This window comes from Phallusia mammillata, chromosome 1 (assembly GCF_965637545.1).
Source record: "Phallusia mammillata chromosome 1, kaPhaMamm4.hap1.1, whole genome shotgun sequence".
NCBI classification, from domain to species: domain Eukaryota; kingdom Metazoa; phylum Chordata; class Ascidiacea; order Phlebobranchia; family Ascidiidae; genus Phallusia; species Phallusia mammillata.
In genome coordinates this window covers 7,796,481-7,822,264 of record NC_137252.1, presented here as the reverse complement: position 1 = coordinate 7,822,264, position 25,784 = coordinate 7,796,481, and the positions used below count along the sequence as shown (strand labels likewise).

General features: G+C 37.7%; 6 protein-coding genes and 1 non-coding gene across 10 annotated transcripts; 4 read left to right on the top strand and 3 right to left on the bottom strand.

Moving 5' to 3' along the window:
• The first annotated feature begins 107 nt into the window (after nucleotides 1–107).
• Nucleotides 108–179, top strand: Trnag-ucc (transfer RNA glycine (anticodon UCC)). The gene has a single exon. It is a non-coding gene; the product is annotated as a tRNA-Gly (tRNA).
• Nucleotides 180–1,004: 825 nt separating this feature from the next.
• Nucleotides 1,005–2,785, bottom strand: LOC145208792 (exosome complex component RRP41-like). The gene is made up of 6 exons (XM_080079045.1): nucleotides 2,645–2,785; nucleotides 2,487–2,540; nucleotides 2,208–2,368; nucleotides 1,808–1,916; nucleotides 1,550–1,698; nucleotides 1,005–1,190 (listed from the first exon to the last, which is right to left on the bottom strand). Exons 1-6 carry the CDS (start codon nucleotides 2,783–2,785, stop codon nucleotides 1,061–1,063), a joined length of 744 nt encoding a protein of 247 aa, XP_079935171.1. The 3' UTR covers nucleotides 1,005–1,060.
• A 49-nt stretch (nucleotides 2,786–2,834) lies between these two features.
• On the bottom strand, nucleotides 2,835–4,146 carry LOC145208803 (thioredoxin reductase-like selenoprotein T). Its single transcript, XM_080079056.1, has one exon. It carries the CDS (start codon nucleotides 4,097–4,099, stop codon nucleotides 3,482–3,484), a length of 618 nt encoding a protein of 205 aa, XP_079935182.1. The 5' UTR covers nucleotides 4,100–4,146; the 3' UTR covers nucleotides 2,835–3,481.
• A 666-nt stretch (nucleotides 4,147–4,812) lies between these two features.
• On the top strand, nucleotides 4,813–7,887 carry LOC145208812 (ornithine decarboxylase antizyme 2-like). Of its 2 annotated transcripts, XM_080079074.1 has the most exons (4): nucleotides 4,813–4,830; nucleotides 5,722–6,886; nucleotides 6,951–7,104; nucleotides 7,173–7,887. In XM_080079074.1, exons 2-4 carry the CDS (start codon nucleotides 6,759–6,761, stop codon nucleotides 7,452–7,454), a joined length of 564 nt encoding a protein of 187 aa, XP_079935200.1. In that variant the 5' UTR covers nucleotides 4,813–4,830; nucleotides 5,722–6,758; the 3' UTR covers nucleotides 7,455–7,887. The 2 variants fall into 2 exon arrangements, with proteins under 2 accessions (XP_079935200.1, XP_079935192.1); XM_080079066.1 differs by lacking the exon at nucleotides 4,813–4,830 and having other exon boundaries at nucleotides 5,059–6,886.
• On the top strand, nucleotides 7,845–9,777 carry LOC145208713 (protein nucleotidyltransferase YdiU-like). The gene is made up of 2 exons (XM_080079006.1): nucleotides 7,845–8,215; nucleotides 8,303–9,777. Exons 1-2 carry the CDS (start codon nucleotides 7,854–7,856, stop codon nucleotides 9,603–9,605), a joined length of 1,665 nt encoding a protein of 554 aa, XP_079935132.1. The 5' UTR covers nucleotides 7,845–7,853; the 3' UTR covers nucleotides 9,606–9,777.
• Nucleotides 9,778–13,951: 4,174 nt separating this feature from the next.
• LOC145208729 (uncharacterized) lies at nucleotides 13,952–18,001 on the top strand. Its single transcript, XM_080079007.1, has 2 exons — nucleotides 13,952–15,590; nucleotides 16,036–18,001. The coding sequence occupies exons 1-2, from the start codon at nucleotides 15,422–15,424 to the stop codon at nucleotides 17,457–17,459; spliced, it is 1,593 nt and encodes a 530-aa protein (XP_079935133.1). The 5' UTR covers nucleotides 13,952–15,421; the 3' UTR covers nucleotides 17,460–18,001.
• A 376-nt stretch (nucleotides 18,002–18,377) lies between these two features.
• LOC145208742 (transmembrane protein 184B-like) lies at nucleotides 18,378–25,216 on the bottom strand. 3 transcript variants are annotated; one of them, XM_080079020.1, is made up of 11 exons: nucleotides 25,094–25,216; nucleotides 24,623–24,733; nucleotides 24,394–24,559; nucleotides 23,837–23,930; nucleotides 23,689–23,764; nucleotides 23,524–23,615; nucleotides 23,276–23,445; nucleotides 22,686–22,886; nucleotides 21,471–21,588; nucleotides 20,918–20,959; nucleotides 19,801–19,867 (listed from the first exon to the last, which is right to left on the bottom strand). In XM_080079020.1, exons 1-11 carry the CDS (start codon nucleotides 25,112–25,114, stop codon nucleotides 19,864–19,866), a joined length of 1,095 nt encoding a protein of 364 aa, XP_079935146.1. In that variant the 5' UTR covers nucleotides 25,115–25,216; the 3' UTR covers nucleotides 19,801–19,863. The 3 variants fall into 3 exon arrangements, with proteins under 3 accessions (XP_079935142.1, XP_079935147.1, XP_079935146.1); XM_080079021.1 differs by lacking the exon at nucleotides 20,918–20,959 and having other exon boundaries at nucleotides 19,800–19,867; XM_080079016.1 differs by lacking the exons at nucleotides 20,918–20,959; nucleotides 21,471–21,588 and having other exon boundaries at nucleotides 18,378–19,867.
• Between the last annotated feature and the right edge of the window lie 568 nt (nucleotides 25,217–25,784).

Here is a 25,784-nt window from a genome sequence, read left to right as displayed (position 1 = left end):
ACAAACAAATGTAAATGCAAAAATGGAAAACAACAAAAACATTGTACCAGGTTGTGAGTCACTAAGAGTATAGTTTATAATTGAGTTTCAGGCGCACTCTATCGTCCGCGTCGATGGTGTAACGGTTAGCATTGGTGCCTTCCAAGCACTAGTTCCGGGTTCGACTCCCGGTCGACGCAGTCTTCCTTTTTCATTTTAAAGTACGCGGAGGTAATTTTACCAAGTGACTCTAGCTCAAATTAAACTTGAAGTGCATGATTTGAATGTCCACTAGCTTGAAAAGTTTTTTTGAGAAATCTTGTTCCGCACCACGCCATTCAAGAAATTGCTTGATTCATCTCGTTTAGTTTTTCGTTGTTGCTTTTGTTTAGTACCAAGTGCCAACGCATCGTTTTAGTAACAAGTTAAACCCTCTACCGGTATTGATCGTTTAAGCAAATAGTGTTTCCTTGGCCAGTTTATGAAATGTTAAACACTGCATTTACTCAACCAATTTTTGATTGTGTCATAACAACAAACAAATACATTACGCGCGCCACACAGTTTCAAAAACCCTAAATCACCACTGCTGAACGCTTTTGCCTACTTAACGTAACACACACACGCAGTTAAAGCAAAGGCTACTTTAAATTAAATGTTTGGGCCAATAGGGACCAGTGCTGTGCACCTTTGAACTATGACACCGAAAATGTGCATTTTAATAGTTTGCAGCGACAAAGCGATGCAACGTGATTTGACGACCGATTATAATCGGTTGATAATTATCAACATCCTGGCCCACATGTCCGTTAAAAAGCTACATGCTTGAATTGTCATGCGTTTTCGGCAATAAGTTATTATAAGTGACTGCTCTAATTTAGATTGATCTACAGAATAATTGGGTACATCAACTAAAACTCAACCACTATGGTTTACAGTTTGAAATGCTATTTTTCTCATCATACCAAACCATAGTCTTTGACTTCACACAAACTTTTTAGTGAGAAAGTTTAAAAATACATGAATATTTTTGCAATTTTATTGAAAAAGGGCACGGCAGTGATGTATCAAAAACAAAAATTTATGAGTGGGTAAAGTTTGAAACAGTTTCTTCAACATGTTCACGAACTGTCCTTTCCATTACTGCAAACATATCATTGCAACCCAGTACAACAGAGTCTAGAACTTTTCCAATTTCATCTTCATGCAACCTGCAACAAAAATGGTACCTTTATAATGGAGCCTTTTTTGACAATGTCACTTAATGGTAAAAAAGTTTTTTTCACTTAAAAAAATGCATCGTAGTTTAAGAGTCAGAAGTTAAAACTTTAGTTTCATTTATTTACTGTTGTAGTGCAACTTGTTGCTACCATTTCTTTCACTTAGCGAAATAAATTAAACTCAGAGTGGCAATAACAAAACTTAATTAAATATGGGAAAAGAAATAGTCGGAATAAAAGTGTGCTTCATTGATTACTCACAGAACGATTTTAATTCCCAAATTAAGTGTCATTTTGGTGGGACATAATTGTATAGATCCAGCAATTATTACTTAATACAATGGTATTACCTTCCATTAAGTTCAGAATAAACAATCTTGTTTAACTTAGGCATAACAGCAGCTGACAATTCAGCACACCCAGCGGATTCTTCAACATGATTGATATCAACTAGAGTTGTTCCTTTGGCTAAGCTCGCTGAACAAGCACAAACATAATCCTAGAAAAAGAATTTACGATTACAACAATACAAATGTAAAGAACATCACACAAAAAATATTTTTTGCAATAATTTTTTTTTAAAAAGGTGCAGCTGATGAATATCTTGCCTTCATTGCAATCCCAGCATCGACAATTGCAAGGGTAGCAGCATTAACACAAGCACAGTAATTGCTTCCATCTGATTGGAGGATTTGCAAAAATATGTCAATTTGGGATCTGAAATGCAAAATCAACTTTAATTGGCATCACTGACCAATCAACTACCAATTAGAAGTGGTTAGAAGTTTCATGATTTAAATTTGCCACATTCAGAAAAATGTTTACAATTAAAATACTGGGCATGAAATTTGGTAAATAACTTGTAAAGAATACAGACAAGACTATAAGTGTAGGAACTTCACAAGTATTCAAAGGTAAACCTGTTTAAACTTTGAAATTGCAAATGGGAGAAAATTTTCACAATAAAATATATTTTTATTGAATTATTTTATTGCAAATTACACAAACCTTGGATACAACGTAGTATGAATGCATGATTCAAATGTTTGTTTTATGTGTGCAGCCATATCGAGGCTTTTCCTATCCCCGCGAGGACGGTGTTTTCTTTCAGCAGAACTGAAGGAGGCTTGACTGTATTCACAATTGATAATGCACTTGTCATGTGAAATCTGTAAGAGGTAAGCTTCTTTTATACTGAAACATTTAGAAAAGGTGGTCGAATGACATCATTTTTGACAGTTGAGCTTAAAACAAGTTTAGGAGAACAATATGGATGTAGCCTCAAACCTTGCTTCTCATATTTGATGAAGGCTCATGTGGTCCATATATAGATGCTAGCACCTAAAAAGTATACTTCATTATAAAACTAAATAAAAACCAAACCCCTTAGTTCTAACCACTCAAAAGTATTAAAACCAACAAATTGCCAATTTAAAAAAACGGACCTTTGTGTTGCCTTGTTCAACATAAGAGGAACCATCTGCTTGTGTAAAAACTCCTAAACGACATCGAATTTGTCGAAGCTCAGTGGGTTTCCTTCCGTCAATTCGATAACCTTGATCAGAAATTAGTTCCAGGCCAGCCATTGTAGTTTTTGTGTAGGTTACAAAACAAACAACATTGTAGGCAGAGACCCTATTGATAAAACACACATTAATGCTTCATTAAACTAGTCATTTATTCTGATCCAACCACAAAATGCATCAAAACACCAATGATAAATTACTAATGATCATTGCAAGACAGATGTTATGCACGCAAACAATAGTAAATACAGAAAAAAAACTTGTCCATTACTACCCGAAATGAACATATCAGACATTTTCTGGCATGGCCTTTTGAAGAATGTCTTCATCGTAGTTTTGCTCTGCAGATCCATTGAATGAAAATGTATAACACTTAACTTAGCATACAATAAATACTTCCAGCACAAATCAATAGACAAAAAGTTGTGCATTGCAAAAAAACTTCATTACAATTACTGTACATCACATCTTTAAAAAGTACACTTAGCCTTTTTATGCTTTTTAAATGGGTTTCGTCAACACGGCCAGCTGCAGAGTTTTAACACAAAACATAAATAAGTTTAAGCATAAATTGTTTCAAAAACTAACTTTGTGTATACAGTCTGTTTTGTCAAGACAGTGAAACCTGGTGTAACAAACCAAACACCATGAAAAATTGAACTCCTAAAGGTGAAATGAAAATGTGTAACCAAGGTACCACAAACGTAATACCAAAAACGCAACACCACTAAATGAATGTAAAAGTTGAGGAAAGGTTTATTGCACTTTGAACTGCTCGTTGGCATTGATATTTCCACCACTGATGTGAGAGTCAATGATCTGCATCAGTTCATCTACTCTTGGAACTCTTCCAGATTGAAGCTTTGACCAAATGGTGACATCGTTCAATGATATTTCAAATGCACCAGTTGATGTAAGTTGAGTTTCTATGGCATTGGTAAGGAAAAACAGCATAAAACAGGCATATATCATATTTTCACGACACCAAATATAGATCTGAGGGGTGTCCAATCCAAATCGTTCGAATGGATTTACTCCAGTCAAAATACAACCAATTAAAATAAATTTCGCAAGAGACAAAAATGAAGCAATGGCTTGGTTGATCTGAGGAGGTGGGTAGTTACCCCCGTCGATCTTGACCCCTGAGTAACGCTGCTGAATGATGTGAGCGTATTCCTCAAAGGCCCGCTTGTAACCTCAGGATTGACAAATGAGGAATTTTACAACAGGAACAGTGAATTGACTTTTAAGCTTTGGAACAGGAGAATCATCATTATCCATTTTCGCATCAACTTCTGTGTTTCCTGACAGGTCCCTCCAAGTTATCATGATGGCAAGAATGCCAACTATGGCATACATACCATAGTTAGCCATATTTTTATTACACAAATCTGACAAAAGTACGACAACGAGTTTACAATAAAAACAAAAATATACTTTTTATAATAACCTTAAAGTGTTATCGCCCCCAGTTTTTAGAACAATTTGGTTTTAAATTGTATAAAACCTCATTTCTATATCAAAGCAAGTGACAGCTAAATATTATAATAGATATGTAATTATGTACCCAAGAAATCAAAAAGAAAGCTTCGTCACCACTCGCCACTTTTACAATTGCTAAATCATCGCTAAAACTGGTCACGTGGTTTAGAAGCAACACAAAGAAAACATAAAATGCCCAAAAACACTTCGCTATGAAATATTTGCGGATTAAGAGAATGTTGCATTTACTAGACTGGGCAAAATAATTCTTTGATTTTAAAAATACAACAAAATCTACTGCATTTTTTTCTGCAGCTACATGAAATTTTAAAAACTTTAGAATTTGCCCCAAAGATACAATACCGCCGGACGAAAATTTCAGCACAATCTAAAAAAATTGTAACTGTTTGTCGGTAACTTTGTTCGTGAAGTTCCATTGTGATTTCCAATTACTGTGTTGTATTTCTACGGCTGAGTTGAGATACAGTACACTTGTTTGTTTGGTCACAAAGAAAAAAGGTCGCGACTCGCGAAGCAATTTTATTGCGAAAGCAAAATTCTGCCGAAGGAGATGTATCTGCAACTCGATGTAATGGTGTCTTGCAGCATGTTGCTGCGACTTGGTATGTTTGAAAATCGGTCATAAAATGGCTTTGTTTGAACTTTTGTGTAGTATTTGTTTAACCTCCTACTTATCAGTGCTTGTTTTAATACGTTGGGTTACATGCTATTACAATGCAATATATCTAATACATTTCTTTATTTGGTTTCGCTCATACTGATTGTGTTTCGCAATATATGTTATTATATCAGGCTTAAGCGTATTATAACAATTATTTGTTTCATTATTGTCTGAATTATGAAATATATAAGGCAACATTGAACGCATATTTCTGTAATCGATTAGAGTTTTTTTTGCTTGGTGAAAGAAAGCATAGTGACAATAGCACTAATGTCAAGTAAAATAAAATTATAAGACTAATGAAATTGCAAAAGATGTATATTTTGCTTCTTAAATTATCAGAAAGTGTAACCTCAGACCATTTTTGATTTTTTAGTAACAAACTTAACTTTTTTTGTGGGAAATAACATAACCTGTAGAAAATGTATAGGTATTAAAACCTTACCTTATAATGCATGCATAGCATTTCATATTGCTCCCGGAGCACAATTTAAAACTCATTGTCTAGTTTTATTCTTAAATTTGCGATTATTAATGCTCGAACGCTTGTTTAAACTGTTCCTGCTTGCTTAACTTTCTAAGGTTTGAAGCTGATAGTCACATTTGGTTGTCATATACTACAGCATAAACCAGGTTGCTGATTTGTATAGGGTCTAACTTTCAGTAGTAATGCTGACTCCTGAAATTTAAATTCTGTACATTCAGTGTGGGTTCAGTGCATTACAAATATTTATACTGTTCAAAAACAATGAATTAAGTGTTTTAAGGCATGTGCATGGGTAGTGTTGTATTTCATGAAGTCATCATTACTTGTTTTTTATACATTTTCAAGAAGGGAAACTGGTAGTGATGGGACGATACCAGGTTTTGAAGCGAGTACTGATACCGAGTACGAGTACCACATGTATATACCTTCGATACCGAGTACGGTTACCGAGTACTTAAGTACAGTGTTGTACTTAGTTGTATAGCACTGGCTAATTTATCTGCCATGGTCGGGGTACAGGCGTGTACACACACACATGCAGAAAAAAGTAATCTCCATACGATAGCGGAAAAAAAATATGTAACCTGGCGGAACTTTTTTCCAATATTGTGCTGCCCGAAGCAAATATTGGCATATAGTTGCCCGTATTCTTATGGTGTAAATGGACCTTCGGTACTCGCACGTTGGTATTGAAAACTGAGACAAAATATGATACAGAGTACGAGTATCGATACCACTGAAATCGTTCGATACCGGGTACCCTTCCCATCACTAGAAACTGGATTCAAAAATTAAATGTACAAAATTTTGACTATTTCTATGTGTCTGCTTAGGCCATTGAATGAAACTAATTATGTTGTTGTGCAGTGCTTTTTCCCAAAAAGTCTGAAAGCATTGGTAAAGTCTTGTGTTTGATTATATCAAGGCTGCTAAACTTGCATTGATTTAAACACAAACTTGAATTGATTTAAACAGCAAAATAGAGAAGTTTCTTGTATAATTATTCCCAAGTATTGGTTGTATGTATACAGTGTCTTATTTTACTTTACCAATGTATGACAAGGGTTTGTACACAGATGGGCAATGGACATTTCGGTGCAATTATTTTTTAGTTGTGCTGTTTTTAATGGTTTGAAAATATGTTGAAGAGAAGACAATGTGTTGCCAGTTGCTTACTTTGCCATTTATGACCAAGGTTTTAATGAATATATACAACTGTAAAACATATGCCTGTGATTTTTTACATGAAAAATACATTCTTGCCTTTTTTCACTACTAAAATTTCTTTCTGTTGAAGTTTTTCAGTGAGCATAAGACATACAAAAGCTGTTGTTAAATTGTCATGCATACAGAGAATTTTGTGTCCAATTCAGTCAATCAACATGAAGAAAAAGAGGAAAAAGAAGGCTACTTCACCATTCTTTCCTCCTCCATGCCTCTTTCAACAGTTTTCCACTGTAACTTCAAACTGGCCGCAGGGCCTCGGCAGTGCTCCTGACGTCCCTAATAAGTAAGTTAATGCGCTCAACCCTTTAAGACCAACTGACTTATACTGGGTTGTTTTTGTTGTACAGGGTGTATGTGAGAAATGGAGCCTCAGAGTCTGTGAAGTTTGCTTGTGATGTGTTGTCCAAAGAGTGTATGTCGGTCACAAAAAACTGTCAAGATATTCAGCTTAAAACCTTCCTTCGCCAAAAAGCAGAACACACCATTATATCTTATGATACAGTATGTATAGAATTTGTATCATTAAATATATTGTAAAGGGAACCTATCATAAAACACAACTTTTTTAGGTACAGCTTCAAGATCAATTGTTTGTCCGTGTACCACTAGATCTGTCCAAGGATAGCTTTATTGAGTTGTTGGATTATGCTGAGGAATCATTATCAGTCAAACGAGTGATTGTTTGCATTGAAAGGAGCAATCCAGATATTAAAAATTTGATCACATCTTTCCGTTTTATGAGCTTCGAATCAGTTCTACCAAGCCAACTTGGTGGAATGGATAACATCAATCTGCAAGGAAATCTCTTCAATTCCTCTATGTTTCACTTTATGGGATATGATCTTGACTAACAAAAAATGCAATAATACTAATTGCTGTGTAGTTAAGTGTATAAAACCTGTCTGTTCAGAATGTCAATTTTAATTTTGTTTTTCGATTACACGTATGTGTTTTAGTTGTACATACATATATTTTGGTGGTATATAAAATAGTTTTGCTGTAGGGTATCCTTTGTGGTTTCAACCAGCCTGGTGAGATTGTGAGACAGCAGGTTGACAAAATAATTGCCCTGTCGAAATTGTACCTGTCAAGCTTGGAATGTGTTAATTCTAGTGTTGTACATATTGATTGTATGACACAAATTTTTCATTTCATTTGTAAAAAATACTCTATATTTATGTGTGCATTTAATATTTGTGCATGTTTATTTCTAGATTTAAACTGTACATGCAAATACTTTAACAAGTTAAATGAGTCGGTATACAATTAAACTACAAGCACTGATTTCTCTGTTTTTATGTTTGGAACCCATTGGTGGTGAAAAATCAAGTTACCTACACAATAAACCGTTTTCAAGTTGGAGTTTCAACAGTCATTTATTGCACCAACTGCCGGTAGAGGATTACGAAGGAAACTTTGTGCGTCAGGTTCACAACTGTGTGTTTTCTCATGTGAGGCCAACACCATTACAGAAGGGCGTGCAGCTCAAACTTCTGTCCCGCAATGCCTTGGAATCCTGCCTTGACATTGACTTTACTGATGCTCGCTCCAGCAAAAAGTTTCTAGATTTTGCAAATGGCCGCCTCTTGTTGAACGAAAGTCATGCACACAGGTAAACATGTTTAAAACACAAAAGGTGATGGCACATTACAATGATTTGTTAATATATTCCTTCCATTTCTTTTCTATGATGTTTTAGATATGGCGGGCACCAATTCGGCGAATGGGCTGGGCAACTTGGTGATGGCAGGGCGCATCTGCTGGGCGAATACTTCAGCCAGCAAGGTGAACGTTGGGAATTGCAGCTTAAAGGATCAGGCCGTACGCCATATTCACGCCACGGCGATGGTCGAGCTGTCTTGCGGTCATCGATTCGCGAGTTTCTTAGCAGTGAAGCTATGCACCATTTAGGTGTCCCTACTTCACGAGCTGTCAGCCTTGTTGTGTCCGATGACGTTGTAAAGCGCGACCCACTCTATAACGGCACCGTTGTCGAAGAGAAAACAGCCATTGTGCTAAGGTTAGCTCCCAGTTGGTTTCGGTTCGGTAGCTTAGAGATTCTCTCGAAAAGTGGCGAAATTAATCTTCTCTCCACGGTGTTGGATTTCATCATGCGAAATCACTTTGCGGCGTCGGTGGACGTTCACCACCCTGATCGATATTTGCAATTGTTCGAGCTCGTGCAGCGTGAAACGATCGACATGGTCGTAAAGTGGATGAAATTCGGGTTTGCGCACGGTGTTTGTAACACCGACAACTTCAGCCTAATGTCCATTACGATCGATTATGGTCCGTTCGGTTTTCTGGACTCATACGACCCTTTGTTTATCCCAAACTTGTCCGACGATGGCGGCCGCTATGCTTTGCACCGCCAGCCAAGCGTTGCACTGTTTAACCTTCGCAAGCTCTTTTACGCTATTTCGCCGTTGCTAAACTCAACACAAAAATCTATTATAAAAACTAAGTTAAAAGCGTTTAACGAGGAATATCAAACAAAACTGGTGTCTGCATTCAGACAAAAACTGGGCCTTGTTGGCGACGACCGCGGCGACGTCATGCTTGTTGCGTCACTTTTGCATCTCATGAACGAAACCCAAGCTGACTTTACGATGACCTTTCGTCAGCTCGGTGCGTGGCGTTTAAACGAAATCGCTACGGCGATAATTCCAAATCATCTATGGGCCTTAGCTGACCTTAGCAAGCATTCTCTATTCTCCAGTTGGTGCTCGGCTTACTATAAACGCATCTTAGGTGCCGAACCGTCCTTGACCGATCAGCAACGAAGCACAAGGCTTTACGCAGTTAACCCCCGTTATATCTTGAGGAACTGGATGGCCGAATCGGCGATACGAATGGCTGAGAATGGTGATTACTCCGAGGCTTGGCGCATACATATGGTGCTGCAGCGACCCTTTGAAGAACAAGCACCGGCTGAGTACAGTGGTTATGCCAACAGACCGCCGAAATGGGCTCGCAAATTGTTAGTTAGTTGTTCCTCCTAGCTGCTCTTGTTTGCACTGGCGTTAGTGAATGTATCCAAATCGAATCTTGACGAGTTGTTTCAAACTACCCAATACGGTTCATACGGCCTGGTGAAAGGGTTTGGTTCAAAGTCGCCAACCTTTCGATTAGAAAACTCTTTCTTTAACCAAATATACTTAACGTGGAAAACTGTTTGAATGAGTACAAAAGTATTTTGTTCTGTTACAAAAAAAAGTCAAATGGTTGGTGACCTTTGGTTTAGTAAACGAAATTCATAAACCAGCTCATAAAGTAAAGTGTAAACACCACGTGCATGGGACACAGCAATGGACACGGTTTACATTCGGATTGAAACAATTTCTACAGTTGAAGCATCACAAGCAATCTTACATTTCGATGAACACACAGGCTTATGACACGGTAAAGCTTTGTAGAGAAACACGCGTGCTGTTACTATCGATAAAAGGCGTAAACAGCTGTGTGACGTCATACAGGAAGTAGCGTCATGTTTGACTGAAGAGATGAGATTTTCGTATTGTTTGTCAGACCAACGCTAACCAGCACATAACCTCAGCCGTTGCCTGCACGAGCATTGTGACGACACAATGACCGTTTTCTTCCGCGAAATGCTAGTGGTAAACAAGGCGAAGGTGACCTTTTCGTCTGTGCGCTATAGTTTCAAAACACAGTGCATAACCTTTAATGATTGCATATTGCAGACCGGTATACGCCTTTTGGAAGGAAAATCCCTCCCATTTATTAGGAATAACTTGCCCTTCAGGGAGAATCAAACAATACGGAAATATTCTCTCATATTACAAATTAATTTAAATGTTAAGCATTTCTAAAGAATGGAATTGCACCATCAGCTTATAGACCTACTTACATCAGCATTATGCGTGTTGTGCGAATTTTGTTGATTGGCATTGCCAGCAGGTTAAATATACTTAAACTGGTCTGTTTGAAACGATTGCATGGAATTTAAGTATTGGTTTAGTTGTTCCTTTTAATAATTCATTGTTTTTAACAGCAGTGTCCTCTTTTTGGTGATGTTAATATGGTTTTCGTGCCACCTTATATTAGTTCCATTTTCGAGGTTTCTCTTTTGCGTAGCATTTGTAATGCACTACAGAAAAAATATGTGCATTAATTGAAGCGTCCCTATTTTCTTGGAAATTGTTTGCACAAATAGATTTTGCGTGAGTGTAGGCTAACCTTTATGTAATAACTACATTCGGCGACCACATAATTTACAGCATTGAGAACTCCTCATTAGTTGATTCACATCAGGCTATGATGTTTGTCAGATAAAATCGAATGCTAAGTTAGTCAATATGATGCACATCTAAATGTGTTTTAAATACATGGTTTTCTAACGCATTTGATAAGTGCCTGGATTTTTTGCAAACTATTTTATATGATCGGAATTATGTTTATTGCTCCATCTGCATCATATTTTCAGGCGTCAATGATGTCTGCTTTCACGACAGAAATATCGACTTTTACTGCTTGAAGCGATGTTTTGAAGTTACATCAATTCCACAATTAATGCTGCTGATGTTTTTTCTTTTGTGTACTCAGTAGCTAAACCAGACAACACTTTCGGGCGCATGCGCACTATCTAGTGACAAAATTGAGGCGTTTTTGCTGCTAAGAGCATTGCGATATAAAGCAAACCTGCGCCGCACTTTAATGCGTCCAGATAATGGTGTAAAGATTCAGTTACATCAAAAGCCCATGAAATCAACTGCAGTATATCGAGGAGTCAAAAAATGACAGTTTTAATCACTGGGTTATGTTAAAAAAGTATGTTCGTAATGGGTTATTTCAACCTATTAGTCAAATACTCATGGTGTCGCGACTCGAAACGAACCGGACTCAATTAGGCCTATATACTGGACACACGTTGTTTTTAGACTGATCTTCACAAGTTACAAAAATACTGATCTTTTAATCAAAGAAGGAAGAACCTGTTGGAAAAAAACTTTTTTGCTTGACCGCTTCACAACTACAAAACGAATAAAATGGCACTTTTAGCGCAGAAGTTCAAAACGTTTGATGTTCTTGCCACAACACACTTTGCTGGCGAAAGCAATAAAAGCAAGAAATTGGTGAATTGAATGTGATGGATGTAAATGGTTTCGATAACACAACATATAAAACGTTCTTGCATGTCATGCACATTTGAGTTGAGTTTATTTCGCTTGGTGAAAGAAAATGTAGCGACACAATTGCACTAACTAAAACAATCACCAAGCCGGAAATAGCTGCGCAACGTTAAAACGTTTTTGAGCCTTTGAGCGCAAAACAGTGAAGGGCACAATTGGTGGATGATACCAAAACGCGCTGCTGCTAAACCGTATTATAAAGCGTTATGTGACTGGGGCTCACAAGCAAGTGAGGTTGGTAAACACGACGGGGGAGCAAACGTTGGTGGGACCATTTAAGGGGGGCCTATAAACTTACCACCTACAGGGAAAGAGGTGGGGTTCGATTTCAGGACAAAATCATGAGATGGATTTTGGAGCTCACTTGGGCCTACTGGGAATCTCATAGGATAAAAATTACCCGTAATTAAGCGGCAGACTTACCTGAAAATGAAATAGGCTATTGCTGCCAGGCATACTGTATAACAAAGTATTGCTCATCCAGCAGTTTTTATTATAAATCGACGTTTATTTATAATAGGACGTCGAAACGTCGATTATTTATAATAAAAACTGCTGGATGAGCAATACTTTGTTACCTGAAAATGTTGTGGCATTCGCCACGTGTTTGATTAGATTCAAAAATGAACCAAGGCGGCAATACACCTGGTCATCACCTGGACCTGACGAGAAAAATATCGATTGACTATGTTACATTTTAGCAGGTTTATATCCATTTTGCAACAAAACTAAGCCTTACCTGGAGCAGTTAGCCTGTTGGCTGCTCGGAGCAAAATCTTACTGCAACAACAGTTGAAAATGCTGTTTGACATTTAAGTCCAAAAAAGAGCGAAGCAACCGCCAAAAAAGTAGCCAAAACTCTGCAGCCTAAACGGCCATAAAATATCTCAGCCAGTTGTCGTAAACCGTAACTAATGGCATTTTTTACCGGATTTCAATCGTAAACAAAACGGTTATGGCGTATGGGTGCGAAGTCATAAATGGTTTGTTTAAATGGTAACGCAGTATCGTCATTTTTTCGTAAATAGTCCGAAGTTGCCTGAAAACATATTCGTCTGCTAGCTGGAAAGTGTTTGCTAGTTGTTGCAGATTGCATTTGTTTGGTTTTGAACGAGCTTTGTTACTGAACAACGATTCGTTCGAATATAAAACTTCAAAATTAGAGTAAGTAAATGACAATTTTGCAGATTGCTTTAATTTGCTTTAAGAATACTAATTCTTCGTCAACAATGGTCATTGTAGCATAAGCTGCACATTGTTTTTTGCTTTCACGGTTTCGAACACTCAAGACTCGTGCGGCTCTATGCTTGATCGGCGATGTGTCAAATTTTAGGTCTGACTCGCGTGCGGACAAGTTTTAAAAGTGATAGGGACAAAAAGGTTTTGTATGTGAGAGCCACCTAACCCAAGCAAATTATTGGGTTCAACGCCGTTCAGCAGATGAACATGTATTGACTGTAGAGAAAACACAGACGCACATAGTTAACTGAGCGTATCAGGTAGGTGGTATTATGCAGGCAGGTGAAAAAGTACGAAGGCAGATTTAGAAAAAAAAAAGTTTAAGCCCCGTTTTTCCGACTTGGGTAGAGTACTGCTTGAATTGTGTTTGCATTGCATGTGACAATAAGTGCCAATTTGTGTTGTAAATGTCGGTTTAGTTAATCATTACACTGCGTTTTCGTTTTGAGTTTTATGTCAGGTGTTTATCTACTTGCAGCAAACAATCAACAAACAGTACCAGATGTTTGTACAACATCGTTGGCTTGTGTATGGTTTAGTCCGCCGGATTATGAAGCAATATTTAGATCTACATAATTCATGATGCTGCTGCACTGCTGAAGTAAACTACCTATAGCTTTGTCGCGAAGTTCTACTTTAGCTATATTGCTGTTTATTGACCGGCCAACAAATAACAGGGCTTATAAAGCTTAGATTAAGTACAGGCGATTAGGGTACGCATTTGCAGCATGTGGATTTACATAAATCGGAATCGATAAACGCTTGTTTACTCAACTTGCGGCATGTACTTGTGGGCTGTACTTTAAGCAAACAGTCAGAACTTGAAGCTGTTGGCTCGAAATTCTTCAGTCTTCCCTTTTTTACGACGTGATCGCAATGGCAAGAGGACAATTATATGCGAATGCCCTTGCCTGAAGGGTGGCAGAATGCGTGCGAAAAAGCGCGGGTCGGATTGTTATCTCACGACCATCCGCAACACGGAGATCAGCAGTAAAGAATGGTGCGAGCTGTTTTCTTATCCGAGTTCTTGTTTACATAGCACCGGTGGTCCAGGACACAAGTCCACTTCATGTAGAGGAGGTCTATGTAGTACATTTGTCTCCTGATTCAGCGGCATAGGGAACAGGAGTATAATTTGCTAGAGTGTGTACTATGTGGAAAAGGTTATAGTAAAGATGCGTGCACAAAACTTCCAGTGGTTAAGTTGTCGTTTTGTGTCAATTTATTGCTCAAAGCGTTTTGCAACCTTTTGTCTGCTGAGAATTTAAACACGTTTGTGGCGTTTGTAGATTGTGAAGTGACTGCGTTGAGTTGTGTAGGATTTTTGTGAAGACATTGTTATTGCAAATATGTGTTTTACAAAAGGTGGAAAGTTGTAACAAAAATGTTGTTGTCAAATAGACCTGAAGATAGTACTCGTACTCATCATATTACACAAGTTTTTGATTAGCTATGGTATACTGGATGTAACTATAAGTTATTTTACTGAATACAATAAATTGCAGTAATGCCGAAGTTTGGATCTCAGGAATAATAACAAGGCGATGTTTCACATGTGTACAAAATTCCTCGGATAAAACTTAATGAGACAAGGAGTTAGATTGCTGGCGTGTTTGACTTTATACTTTACATTCCACCTCCTTGTAAAATCGTTTACAGGGGGTCAATGGCTCTGCAGCCTAAACGGCCATAAAAATATCTCAGCCAGTTGTCGTAAACCGTCACTAAAATGGCTTTTTCACCGGATTTCAATCGTAAACAAAACGGTTATGGCGTATGGGTGCGAAGTCATAAATGGTTTGTTTAAATGGTAACGCAGTATCGTCATTTTTCCGTAAATAGTCCAATGTCGCCTAAAAAACATTTTCGTCTGCTAGCTGAAAGGTGTTTGCTAGTTGTTTCAGATTGGATTTGTTTGGTTTTGAACGGGCTTTGTTACTGAACAATGATTGCTTCGAAAAATTGAATCGCCAAAAGCAAAGTAGATTTCCAAGTGTATTGCAATTCATAAAAAAATGAATATAAAATACACAATTTGCGAACGTTGTTTACAGTGGGCATTGTAGCGCTAACCTAAAAGTTTTGTCGACTGACGTGACCGTACTGTATTGGAAAAACGTTTTATCTGTATGTTTCAAACATTTGACCATGATTTGACAAACCAAACCGCCAGGGTGGAAGTTATTACTTATGTAAACAGTTATAAGTGGAGATTTGTGCACGACAAACATGCGTTCGGGGTGTAGTTAGCACACGACCAGCGCCTGAAACAAAGGAGATTAATTTGGACGAGACACAAGTGCTTGTGACAGATTTGGTAACGCCTAGAATTTCTATTTACACAACCATTCCTCGCAGTGTAGTTTTTCATATAGGGGTCTTGCTACAAGTGCTGAACATACTGAATTTTGGAAACTTTATTCTGCAGTATGTATGGGACAGTAAAGTTAAGATCAAAGAACAGCAGCGACCCACAATCAGTCTATGTGCCGAGGCCCCGCTCATGGGGTGAATTTCAAAACAAGTTGACTTCGTTTCACCGGGTAGCAGCCCCTGGAAGTCAAAACAAAACTTCAGTCGATGCCAGCGCTGCTCACGGTAAATTTGAGCTCTGTTAAATGTTTGTTTTGTTTTATGTTTGATTTTTTTATTTTATCTTCTAAAAAAATTAGCAAAAAAATATGACAGAGTGTAGACTTGTTGTTAGTCAAGTTTGCTTTATTGCTAACTGCAAGAGACATGTAAACGCTGTTGTAGCCTACCTATAAAGCTGAAAAATTTATAAAGTTTATTTTATTTACCAACTTACGCATAAACCTAACTCTATTTTTTTGGCTAACTTTTTTTAAACCCCTGGCCAATCCAATGTGTTGTACAATTGTTAGCCTACATTAAATGAGAAGGGTACAATGTTTTTGACATTCTTTAATGTTCTCAAAATCCTTTTAACTTCAAACTAAGACAAATAATGCACGACACGGATTTTAATTTGCGTATAATGTGATTGTAGGACATGGGCGTTGACAGTCTGCTTATGTTTCAGAATCCGAGAAGAGAGTTACACCTGAAAGTAAACAAGAATCACAACTCCAAGCAGCACCTGCCCCGAGCAAGAAAAGCCGCCCACTTTCTGAGTCAACAGTGGTCACACCATTCTACAAACCCTTCCGTCCGTTCAGCCAGCGAAACTCAACCAGTCAAGAGGTATTTCATCCGAATATTCCTGTCAGTCCACCTGTTTCACCACTTGCAAAGAACGCCGACAGTTACGATAATGTCGATGCGCCGAGCTTGGCGTTTGAAGAGGCCTTGCGCTTTAAACCAGATGAGCCTACGGCCCCTGGCATTTCTGATACACTAGAAGGCGACACGCGAGCTGATGATAGCGCGATTGGCAGCTTGTGCGATACTGTTTTCATTGAACAAGCGAAAAATGCGAAGCCTGCGCCCGAGGGAACGTCGCAGAAAATTGAAGCAACAGCGAGTGCTTTATCTGATTCAGCTTACGAGTGTGCATCTGAAGCATCAGATAGAAACTTGAACGTTAGTTTCAACGCAGGAGAGGAAGAAATAAACGAAGATACATCTTCCGACGTGTCGTCCATCGTCGACACTGGATTTTACTCTGTAGATGAGAAAGAAAACTCACTAACGTTAAACAATAAGTTAGATCTAGGTTTGTCTAACAGTGAGGTTGAAGACATGGCGGATGGTAAGGCACCCGCCGCGGCCCCTCGCAAATCGCGTACACCAGGCGTTCCAAAATCTCTCAGATCGTGCTACAACAATACATTTGCAATCGACCTTGCAAAGCCGAACGGATCGACTTCGTCTATAGATTATACTGACGAGGAAAGCAATACATCGGAAGCACTGAAACGCGTCCAAATTGAAGTTGTAAATACAAATCCGGTTCCCAATACTACGAGCCAGGTGACTGTTCTTCCCATAACTGTACGAAGGTCTTCAAACCGTGCCTCGACTTCTTCTGAGAGCAGTTTCCGATCCGAATCAGAAGTCAACCCACAACCAACTGCCAAAAAGGGCATTTTGCGCAAACCGAAAACGGAACAAGAACGAAAACAGACCCAGCCGAACGGAAATCCTCCTAACCGCAATCATAAAGAGCTTGGTTGGAAAGATGATCAAATCGTAGATATTGGTTATACTGGCTATAATGCTAATGATAATAGCAACGGTATTAGTATGCACGGTACTTGGCCAAGACGTTTGCAAAAGTCAAGGAAGAAGCAGGACAAAGAAGAGGCGGAAGAGTTGCTTCGGCGTTTTCGAGAAACGTCTGAAACGTACCGCCACAGGTTCAAAAACGTTTTTGCCGAGACGCGCCGCAAAATGGAAGAGGTCGTTTTCGGATTGCGTGTTTCAATGGCGAAAAACGGCTACAGCGCAAGATGTTATCAGCCAAAATACAACACAACCGCCTTGCCTCGCGATGCAACAGCATAACGAGCCCACATTCCTGTTTTTTCTTACGGGTTGGGTTCGGTCGTTTCGTTCCGGTTGCTGCACGTCAAAGGTTTTAATGTTCGAAGAGAGTTTGTCTAAAGATTACTACACCAAACTACATAATACACCGAACAGAACGTTGTTTGTGGAATCGTGGTTAAATCAGTATTGTCAGCATACTATCACCGCCGAGATGCTTTTTTAAAGTCATAGTTTTTGTGAGTTTTTATGTGAATAAAAATGTTATTGCAAAAATTGGTCCACCAACGGGGTATTACTAACACAGAACGCTTTGTAATGATATCAGCGGTAATTTATTTACTCGTGGCTGTAACAAGTCAAAAACTGAACTTTATTTATTAAAAACCGGCGTTGTTTTACTTGAAATCCTGTGTAGCTCATGCAGTATACAGACTTTGTTATGTCGCTTGATGCCGTCTAAACTCTGTCCTTTTCCGTAAATGGCTATGTAAAGCATCAATTCAGCTAGTCGTCAAAGGCTGTGTTGCTCATAATAAACATATATTTCCTATTCGTGTAAATCAGTGGTTGTCAAACTTTTTTTGTTGCGACGCCTCTGGATAAGTTTTCTGGTCTTGCGACGCACCAGCAAATAAATGAGAATGAGGAAACTTATTAATAAAGTTGTTTTTATTGATACAACCACAAAAAGCCACGAAACGGAACTATTCTGCACGCCCTTGGAAAATTGAAACGACGCACCAGGGCGTCCCGACGCACAGTTTGAGAACTACTGATGTAAATCATTGGGTTACTCGACAGAAAAATCAACTAAGCACTCTTGATTTACAATGAACTACATAAGCTGTTAAACAGTTGAACTAATGTCCATTGTAAACGGATTAATGCGCTTAAAATAGTAGACCATCACGCCTAATGTCACGAACAAGGCAGAAACTCATTTACAAAATTTTATTTACTTGCTTGGAGAAGAGCAGCCAATCACGAGCCACCGTCATCCAACCATGACGCTATACAAAATCAAGCGAAAACAATCTACATATTTGCTAGGAACACGATGCATGTCAAAACCTTAAAGGCTTTTGTAAATCACAAGCAAAAACTGGGCCATGTAACTGTGCAAACAACAGCTTTACTTATGGATGGACAACTGGCAAAGTGCTATTTTTACACCAGATTAACTTGTTATATGCAAATCAAGCGTTATTGCACTTGTAAATCCGACCACGATGCATAAACTTACGTCAGTTCTGCAGTGGAATCTAATGTCCATTGTGGAATAAATGAAAATTGTCGAATGGAAACGAATAATAGGAAACAAGCAAAAGCTAAAACAAAACAGGAAAGCATATTCGGAGCAACGCATGATATAGGATATGAAAACTTCCGCAATAAACCAATGTATGCAAGATTACAGGCATTTTATATCTCAAAAAGTGCTTGAGGGCTTAGCGGCCAGTTGTAAAATACTTGTTGCACTTTAACGCATTATTAATATTTAGTGTTAAACTTTAAACCAGAAAATAGTTTGCCCAAAATCACAATGAACTCAGATTTTTTATTGAACCTTATGTATTATTGTCATTGAATAGATGCAAAATTATATTGATAGGAACAGCTTACAACACTACAAACAGATTTTTTGTCAACGAAAAAAAAACGATAGTATAGTCCTCTATAGAAAACTTACGCATGAATGTGATATATTTACACAATGGGGGGCAAACGAGATTTTTCCGATACGAAACTACACCATACAATGGAATTATCGGCGACTATATGATACAGCACGAAGAATATATAGGTTGAGATACGGGGAACAATGAAATAGCTACAGCGAACCAGGAGAACGACAACACACGGCTTGAACATAACGACGAGCTTGTGATATAGAAATAAATGTTTCGGTGCAAAAATAAAATCTGATTAGAAAGCGGTTAGTGGCTTTTGCGATTTGGTACAGTGTGTAGAACGAACGCGCGGAATTTATATCTCATCATCGGAACCGAGTAGATTGATTCTTTCGCTAGCGCTGGTGTCCTTAAGAAGATACGTTGAGGCCGTGGAGGGCGCTGTACCAGATTTGCCCATCCTTGTAGCTAGCGACTTTTTCGGCGATGAACGCTCATAAATTGTATGAACACCGTTCGAATTAACAACATCGTCCTCGGTTTTAATATACCCGCTGAGCCGTCGGCCGTTACGTCCTTCAGTTTCTTGGTCGCTGGTGTCGTCATGGTATGAGTAATCGCCTTGATGACGTCGTCGGTTGACGTCATCGCGTTGCTTGGCGACGTGATTGCCCGTGTGTTGTGTATAGTCCTGGTACTTGGAGGAAAAGTTGTGAATCGCGTCCTGGAGAACGTCGCGCGGGTTTATGGTTTCGCGCAGTGAACTGGAGATGCTTTTCATCATCATTCCGTTATCTGTGCATTAGATTCATTGTCAGTTAATGCTAATACGAGATACAACTATCTTATTATTAAAGATGTGAAAAAAGATCGGCCAGCAGTTACTAAAGTTAACAAACTCCAATAAATTTAAATGGTGTTTTTTCAGTAAGGTCATTTATCTTTAAAAATTACATGTTAAGTAATATCTAAAGCACTCGTGTACAATGAGGTTACGACTTTCGTTTTGTTCGCTTAAATCTTAAATGAGACCAATTATTTTGTTACATGCTCATCATGAAATAATAATTGGCTCAAAAGCATGCAGATTTATGTTCAACCCACCACCTCATGAAGAAAATCATACATACCAGACACACTGCATCACCTTCTGATTGATAAAAATGAAACAGCACTAGGCAAACCATAGTGTATTGAGCAAGATCAAAATTTGCAGCAAAATAATTTGCAACAAGAGCATTTCACAAACCATATGATAGATACGGCAAAATGTGTTGGTACACAGTATAACCTAACCAGAGATTTTCACACCTGTTGTACATATTGCACACATTTTAAATTTTGCGACTTTAATAGCCTGCCTGCAAGCAAATGTATCAACTATACATAAAATATCATTATCGCACTAACCTCAGACAAAACAAACAGATACAGCATGCACAAATGCAACAACAAAACTGCATTACAAAGGGTCATGCAAACGTTTGTTAACCTAGGGCTACAACTACTTCCCACCACGCTCACAGAAAGTTACAGTGTGCAAGTTAGCTTTACCCAGTGAACTACAAGTGAAACCATATTCAGGGATGTTTAAAGTCAAACTTTTATATATAGTTGTTCAAAGTCAAATGTTTGTATTCTTTACACACAAGTTCTCTGGCAGTTATGTTTTTGATTAAATTACTCTTTAAGTCCGTGTAAAGCTGTTTAAGTCCGTTTTTTATAATAAAGTTTGAAAAACTTTGAAATTTGAATTCCCTATGGCTGTCATAAAATATCAAAATGTCCTATCAGTTCTGCTTTAAACATCCCATTAGAACTACAAGGTGTAAGACTTGTACTCACTGTGTTGTGCCACTAGGGGCAGGTTTGGGGGTGTCAGGTTCTCTGTAAAACAGACAATTTATGTGGAATGATATACCACAGACCCACTACTAATATACCATGTAACCATAGAGCTAGATTCTGGAGTTTCCCATGTTTATGCCTGAGTCACTGTAACTTATGTAGGGACATCGCTTTTCCTACCACTGTTAATATTTAAATTACCAATGCATAAATCATAGTGTTAATTCCCCATATTTAATTGACACATGCATGCAATTTTGAAATCATGTTCAAAAAAAGATGTTTAAACATAAAATAAAACGTCATGCCGCAAAATGCTTGACCAGTCCTAGCTTACGTTTTTTTTTCAATTTATACCGGCAATACTGAAGTGCATAAATATACAACACTCTAGTTTCAAGTTATTGTCAGTGTCCAGTCATGGCTTGGCATTTAGCAGTAACTTAAACCACCTTAATTTACACTTGTTATGTTTCGGAATCGTTAACCCAACCATGCTGAAATAATTGCAACACGGTAAAGCAAGGGCAGAAAGGGCTACTGGTCATACTTGAGATGCGTATAATTCTGGTAGGTAGGTGAGAAATTGTGAATGGCATCGTGCACCACATCCGTGGGATTCACTGTGTCCTTCAGCCTGGACGAGATGGTATGAGCGCTGGCCGTCTCTGCAATAACAACGTTAACTGAGGACGTACAACATCAAGGCATGCATGCGAAAAGCAAGCAAAGTTTTTTGTACATGCGAAGTGCTGCAACAACGCCATGTAACGTCAAATACTGTTAGTTAGATGTAGGCTTCGTGATAAACAAATAGGTGTGGTATGAAAGCTTTGTGTAAAAACAAATGTGATAAATGTATGAGATTCGGTTTGATTGGGTATAAACGTAAAGATGACATGACTACTAAACAAGTACAACAATACGTTCACATACGACTGAAGCATATAACTTCAATAAGAAACGTTTATTGCTTGCTTCGTTAAAACTGTACACCGTCCTCCGGGGTAATATTGAAATCGATTGAACTGTGTTGACCCTCCGAACAACATACACCGAATATTAGCGATCTTAAAGCGCCCTGGTAGCCCCTATCGACTGATGACTCTGTATTATCTCACAAAATCAACAAACCGTTTTACCGCCAGAGGTGGTTTGCCTAAAGGACCGTAAAGACGCACAAAATTTAGCCCCAAAAGCAAACAGTCACACACAAACCGAAACAACGTACCAAAGACACACCCGTCCATTTGCCACGCAGATTTAAGCTTAAATACCGACACGTGACGTTACTGCGTATCACGTGACTGTGGCCACGAGACAACACGCGATGACGTCATTTGTGCGTCTGTTTATTTTCGCATGATACAACTTCAATACATTGATCGGAGCTGACGTTTCATGAAAGTCATGGGGGCGTAATTATGAAAAGTTGAGCCACGCAGCATTGGATTATAGCACACACAATTACATCACACCACACAATCAAATTACCCATGATTAGAATGGAAAGTTTATTACTAAGCAACCTAACATCCAATCAAAAGAATTCTTTTAAACGTGTTAAAATCAAAATAGCCTTATTACGGCACTAGATACATTTTTAATGGCACACTTAACATAACCTGACTACGTAGTTTGAACTGTATGCAAAGTGAGTAAGTTTTACACATCTTTAATATAAGCAAAATTCATTATAATATCATAATTACATGTAACAAAAGCAAACCATAAATCTATTTGATACAAAAACAGAAGGTATTACCTCTATCTGCCTGCTTTTCCTGGTAAATCTGGTAAGGGAATGCATAGCGGAGGGCAATAGCAGCAAAAAACATCTCAATACAGATGATGAAATTCTGTATTCCAGCAGCAACTGTCCCTGTACCTAGTTCTTTGTCAGCATCACCACCAATGCTCAATGGAGTTATGGCACCACTTGCTTCAAGTACGCTCAATAAAACCCCTAAAGATTGAAAAACAATGGTGACAACATTATAATTGGACATTAGGGATGTATATAGCTGTTCATATTAGGCTATCAACGCTCTTCGCATACAAGGGCAACTACACAGTACACAGACAAAAACAGATCAATACACCTAGTCAACCAATAACCAGTTTCCGCCACTTGACAGAAGCCAATTTCCTTTTCGAGTTACACAAATCCATTGTACCTTTATTGAGCAATGTAAAAGGGCGCTTCAAATGACATTAATTTGAAATATAAAAAGTGTGTTGACTAACATTTTAAACTTAACCTTGATGAAGGTGACCTGTATTGAACGTAGAAACGTTGGTGCAAAAAAACAATTGCCAAAAAAAAGAGCTCTAAAAAGTAGAATTGATACTAACCTTGCCAAAATGAAAGGAAAATCACTGATTTCACCACAATGAACTTCAACACAGGGTCGTAAGGATTGAGCATATCTTTTGTTGCATAGTAGAACAGAGCCAGGGCAAAGAGAGCAAGACTTACTGAGATGTTATATATAATGGTCACATACAAGTAACCAGAGCTGACACTGCAGAAAATAGGAAATAAACAAATATTACAAACCGAATCCAGTCACAGTGTGAAATAATGTTTTTATCCTGCCTACCTAAAGTCCCCATCTGAATACAGGTTTTCTGATTGGAGAATCAGTGTGATAATTGCCAATGGTGGTTTTACAAAACAAAACTGCAAAGTGGCCTGAAATAGAAAAACATATACAAGTTGAATAAAGTGTACAGCTTTAATGATAGAAAAAACTCATAGTACCGACCTGTTTGCAAAACCTTAATGTTGCAATAGAGTAGGTTTTTCCAGCCAAACAGCACGTACATGTTATCCAACTTGTTCTTGAAACAAAAAAACACACACATGGTATAACTTTGCACTTTTAAAATATTACAGTAACAAATATATTCTACCTCATTGGCTTTCCACGGATTTCAGCCATTATTGCACTTTCACCACCCAAATATCCTTCATAACACAAGCTCAGAAAGTTGTATATCACAAATGCTGAACAAAAATAAAGTTATTGATTTAAAAATACATCCTCAAAACTCCCACAAAAAAGATGCTAGTTTTTGCTAGATTTTTTGCACATACGTCAATATAATTTTACCAACAGTTTTACACCATTTACAACCTAATTGTATATATGTTTAAAAAATATTCTGCTGTTGTAACAAGGAATCTTATTCTTTCTAAAGCTGGAAAACCATAAAACAAAACCTCTTATGGACTGGTACAAAAGTTAATCAACACTATTTTTTTAAATGTTGACAATTGTTTTATAAACTGCTGTTTTAAAAATTACTATAAGTTGATATACACACACAAAACCAAATTAACTCGGCACGTTTTTGCTATAAAATACACCACTGCAAAAATTGTTGCACATCACAAGAAAATTATTACAGACTTGTCACAGCAGTTGCGTAAAATTAACATGATATAAAATAAACGACTTTAGACTAACCTTCATAACAGTTTCTTATAGTGTCAACATATATGTAAAAGTCATTGACATTAAATAACATTAGGCTCAGCCAGGAATCAAAACTGTAAATTGGCACAAACAATAAAATTCGAACAATCCATCTTTGCTCTGCCGGAACTGTGTAGAACCTCAAATGCTTATAGATCTACACAAAGTGTACAGTTAGTTTTAAAGTGCACATTACTACATTTGGTAGAAATGGTCTTACATGGTGGCATGTAATAAGGATTGCAGCCCAGGTAAAAATTCCTGACACAGCTTGACAGGCAACGGTTTGCATAAACACAAGAGATGTGGTTTCTGGCTGCACAGACGTATTCTGAAACAAACAAATATTGACTTGGATGAAAAATACTTAACTATGATATAATTGGCAAGTTGCAATTTTTGTCTAGGTTTTGATTTCAGATAAATGTATATCATATAAAAACTGTGTTTATACAGAAATTGTCTTGAAAGAACACATGCCTATTTTAATATACATCTAAACTGAAGCTTTCAATCTATTTGAATAAGAGTAAGAAGTGATGATGTCATTTATGGGCAAAATTATTTTTTTATGTTTTACAGTTACATTGCATAACACAAACTGATTTAAGTGAACTAAAAGCTTCAGTTTAGTAGGTATAAATAATATCAGTTTGATCTTCAAGTTTAGCTTTTATAAAATACCACTTACGGTAGTACTGTTTTCGTCCATATTTAGTAATTACAGATGTCCAAGATCACACAAGGTTTTAGTTATAAATTAATCATGCTTCATAAGCTTCAGAATATTACAACTGAAAAGGAAGTAAAGCTATTACTCAATACTCGGCACTCGTCGCCAGAGTCAACTTAGTTTAAAAAAACGTTGCGTCGGTGGCTAAAGCCGTTTTTTTTCTTTCTTCAATCAACTTGAACCCAAGTATGGATATGTTTCGCTTAATTCACGGCCAATATTTTAACTCAGAAGCAAACATATGCTCATATTACATACTAAAACTGCCAAACCCATAGCCTCTCGTAAACAATAAAACACAAATTCCTAGATCGTCATCAATTTATCACGTGACTACAATTTCGCATAGATATCAAAATATTGTTATTTTTTTAGGCAACATTTTTTTACTAACTGCGGTATTCTGAGAAATTAATTTATTTTTGTGTCTACCGTACGTTTTCAATGACTAAACTTATGGCTACCATATTTCCGTCCCCCAAAAGGAGGACACATTGTTGATGAGAACATAAAAACACTTTAGGGCCCCCAAAAACAAATTAGATGGTGTTGAATTATGATTCGGATGGAGGTTAACGTTTATTACATAACCCCACTAAAATCACCTTTTTATTTAAATGTAAAATGCACCTGTATTCTAATATTTAGT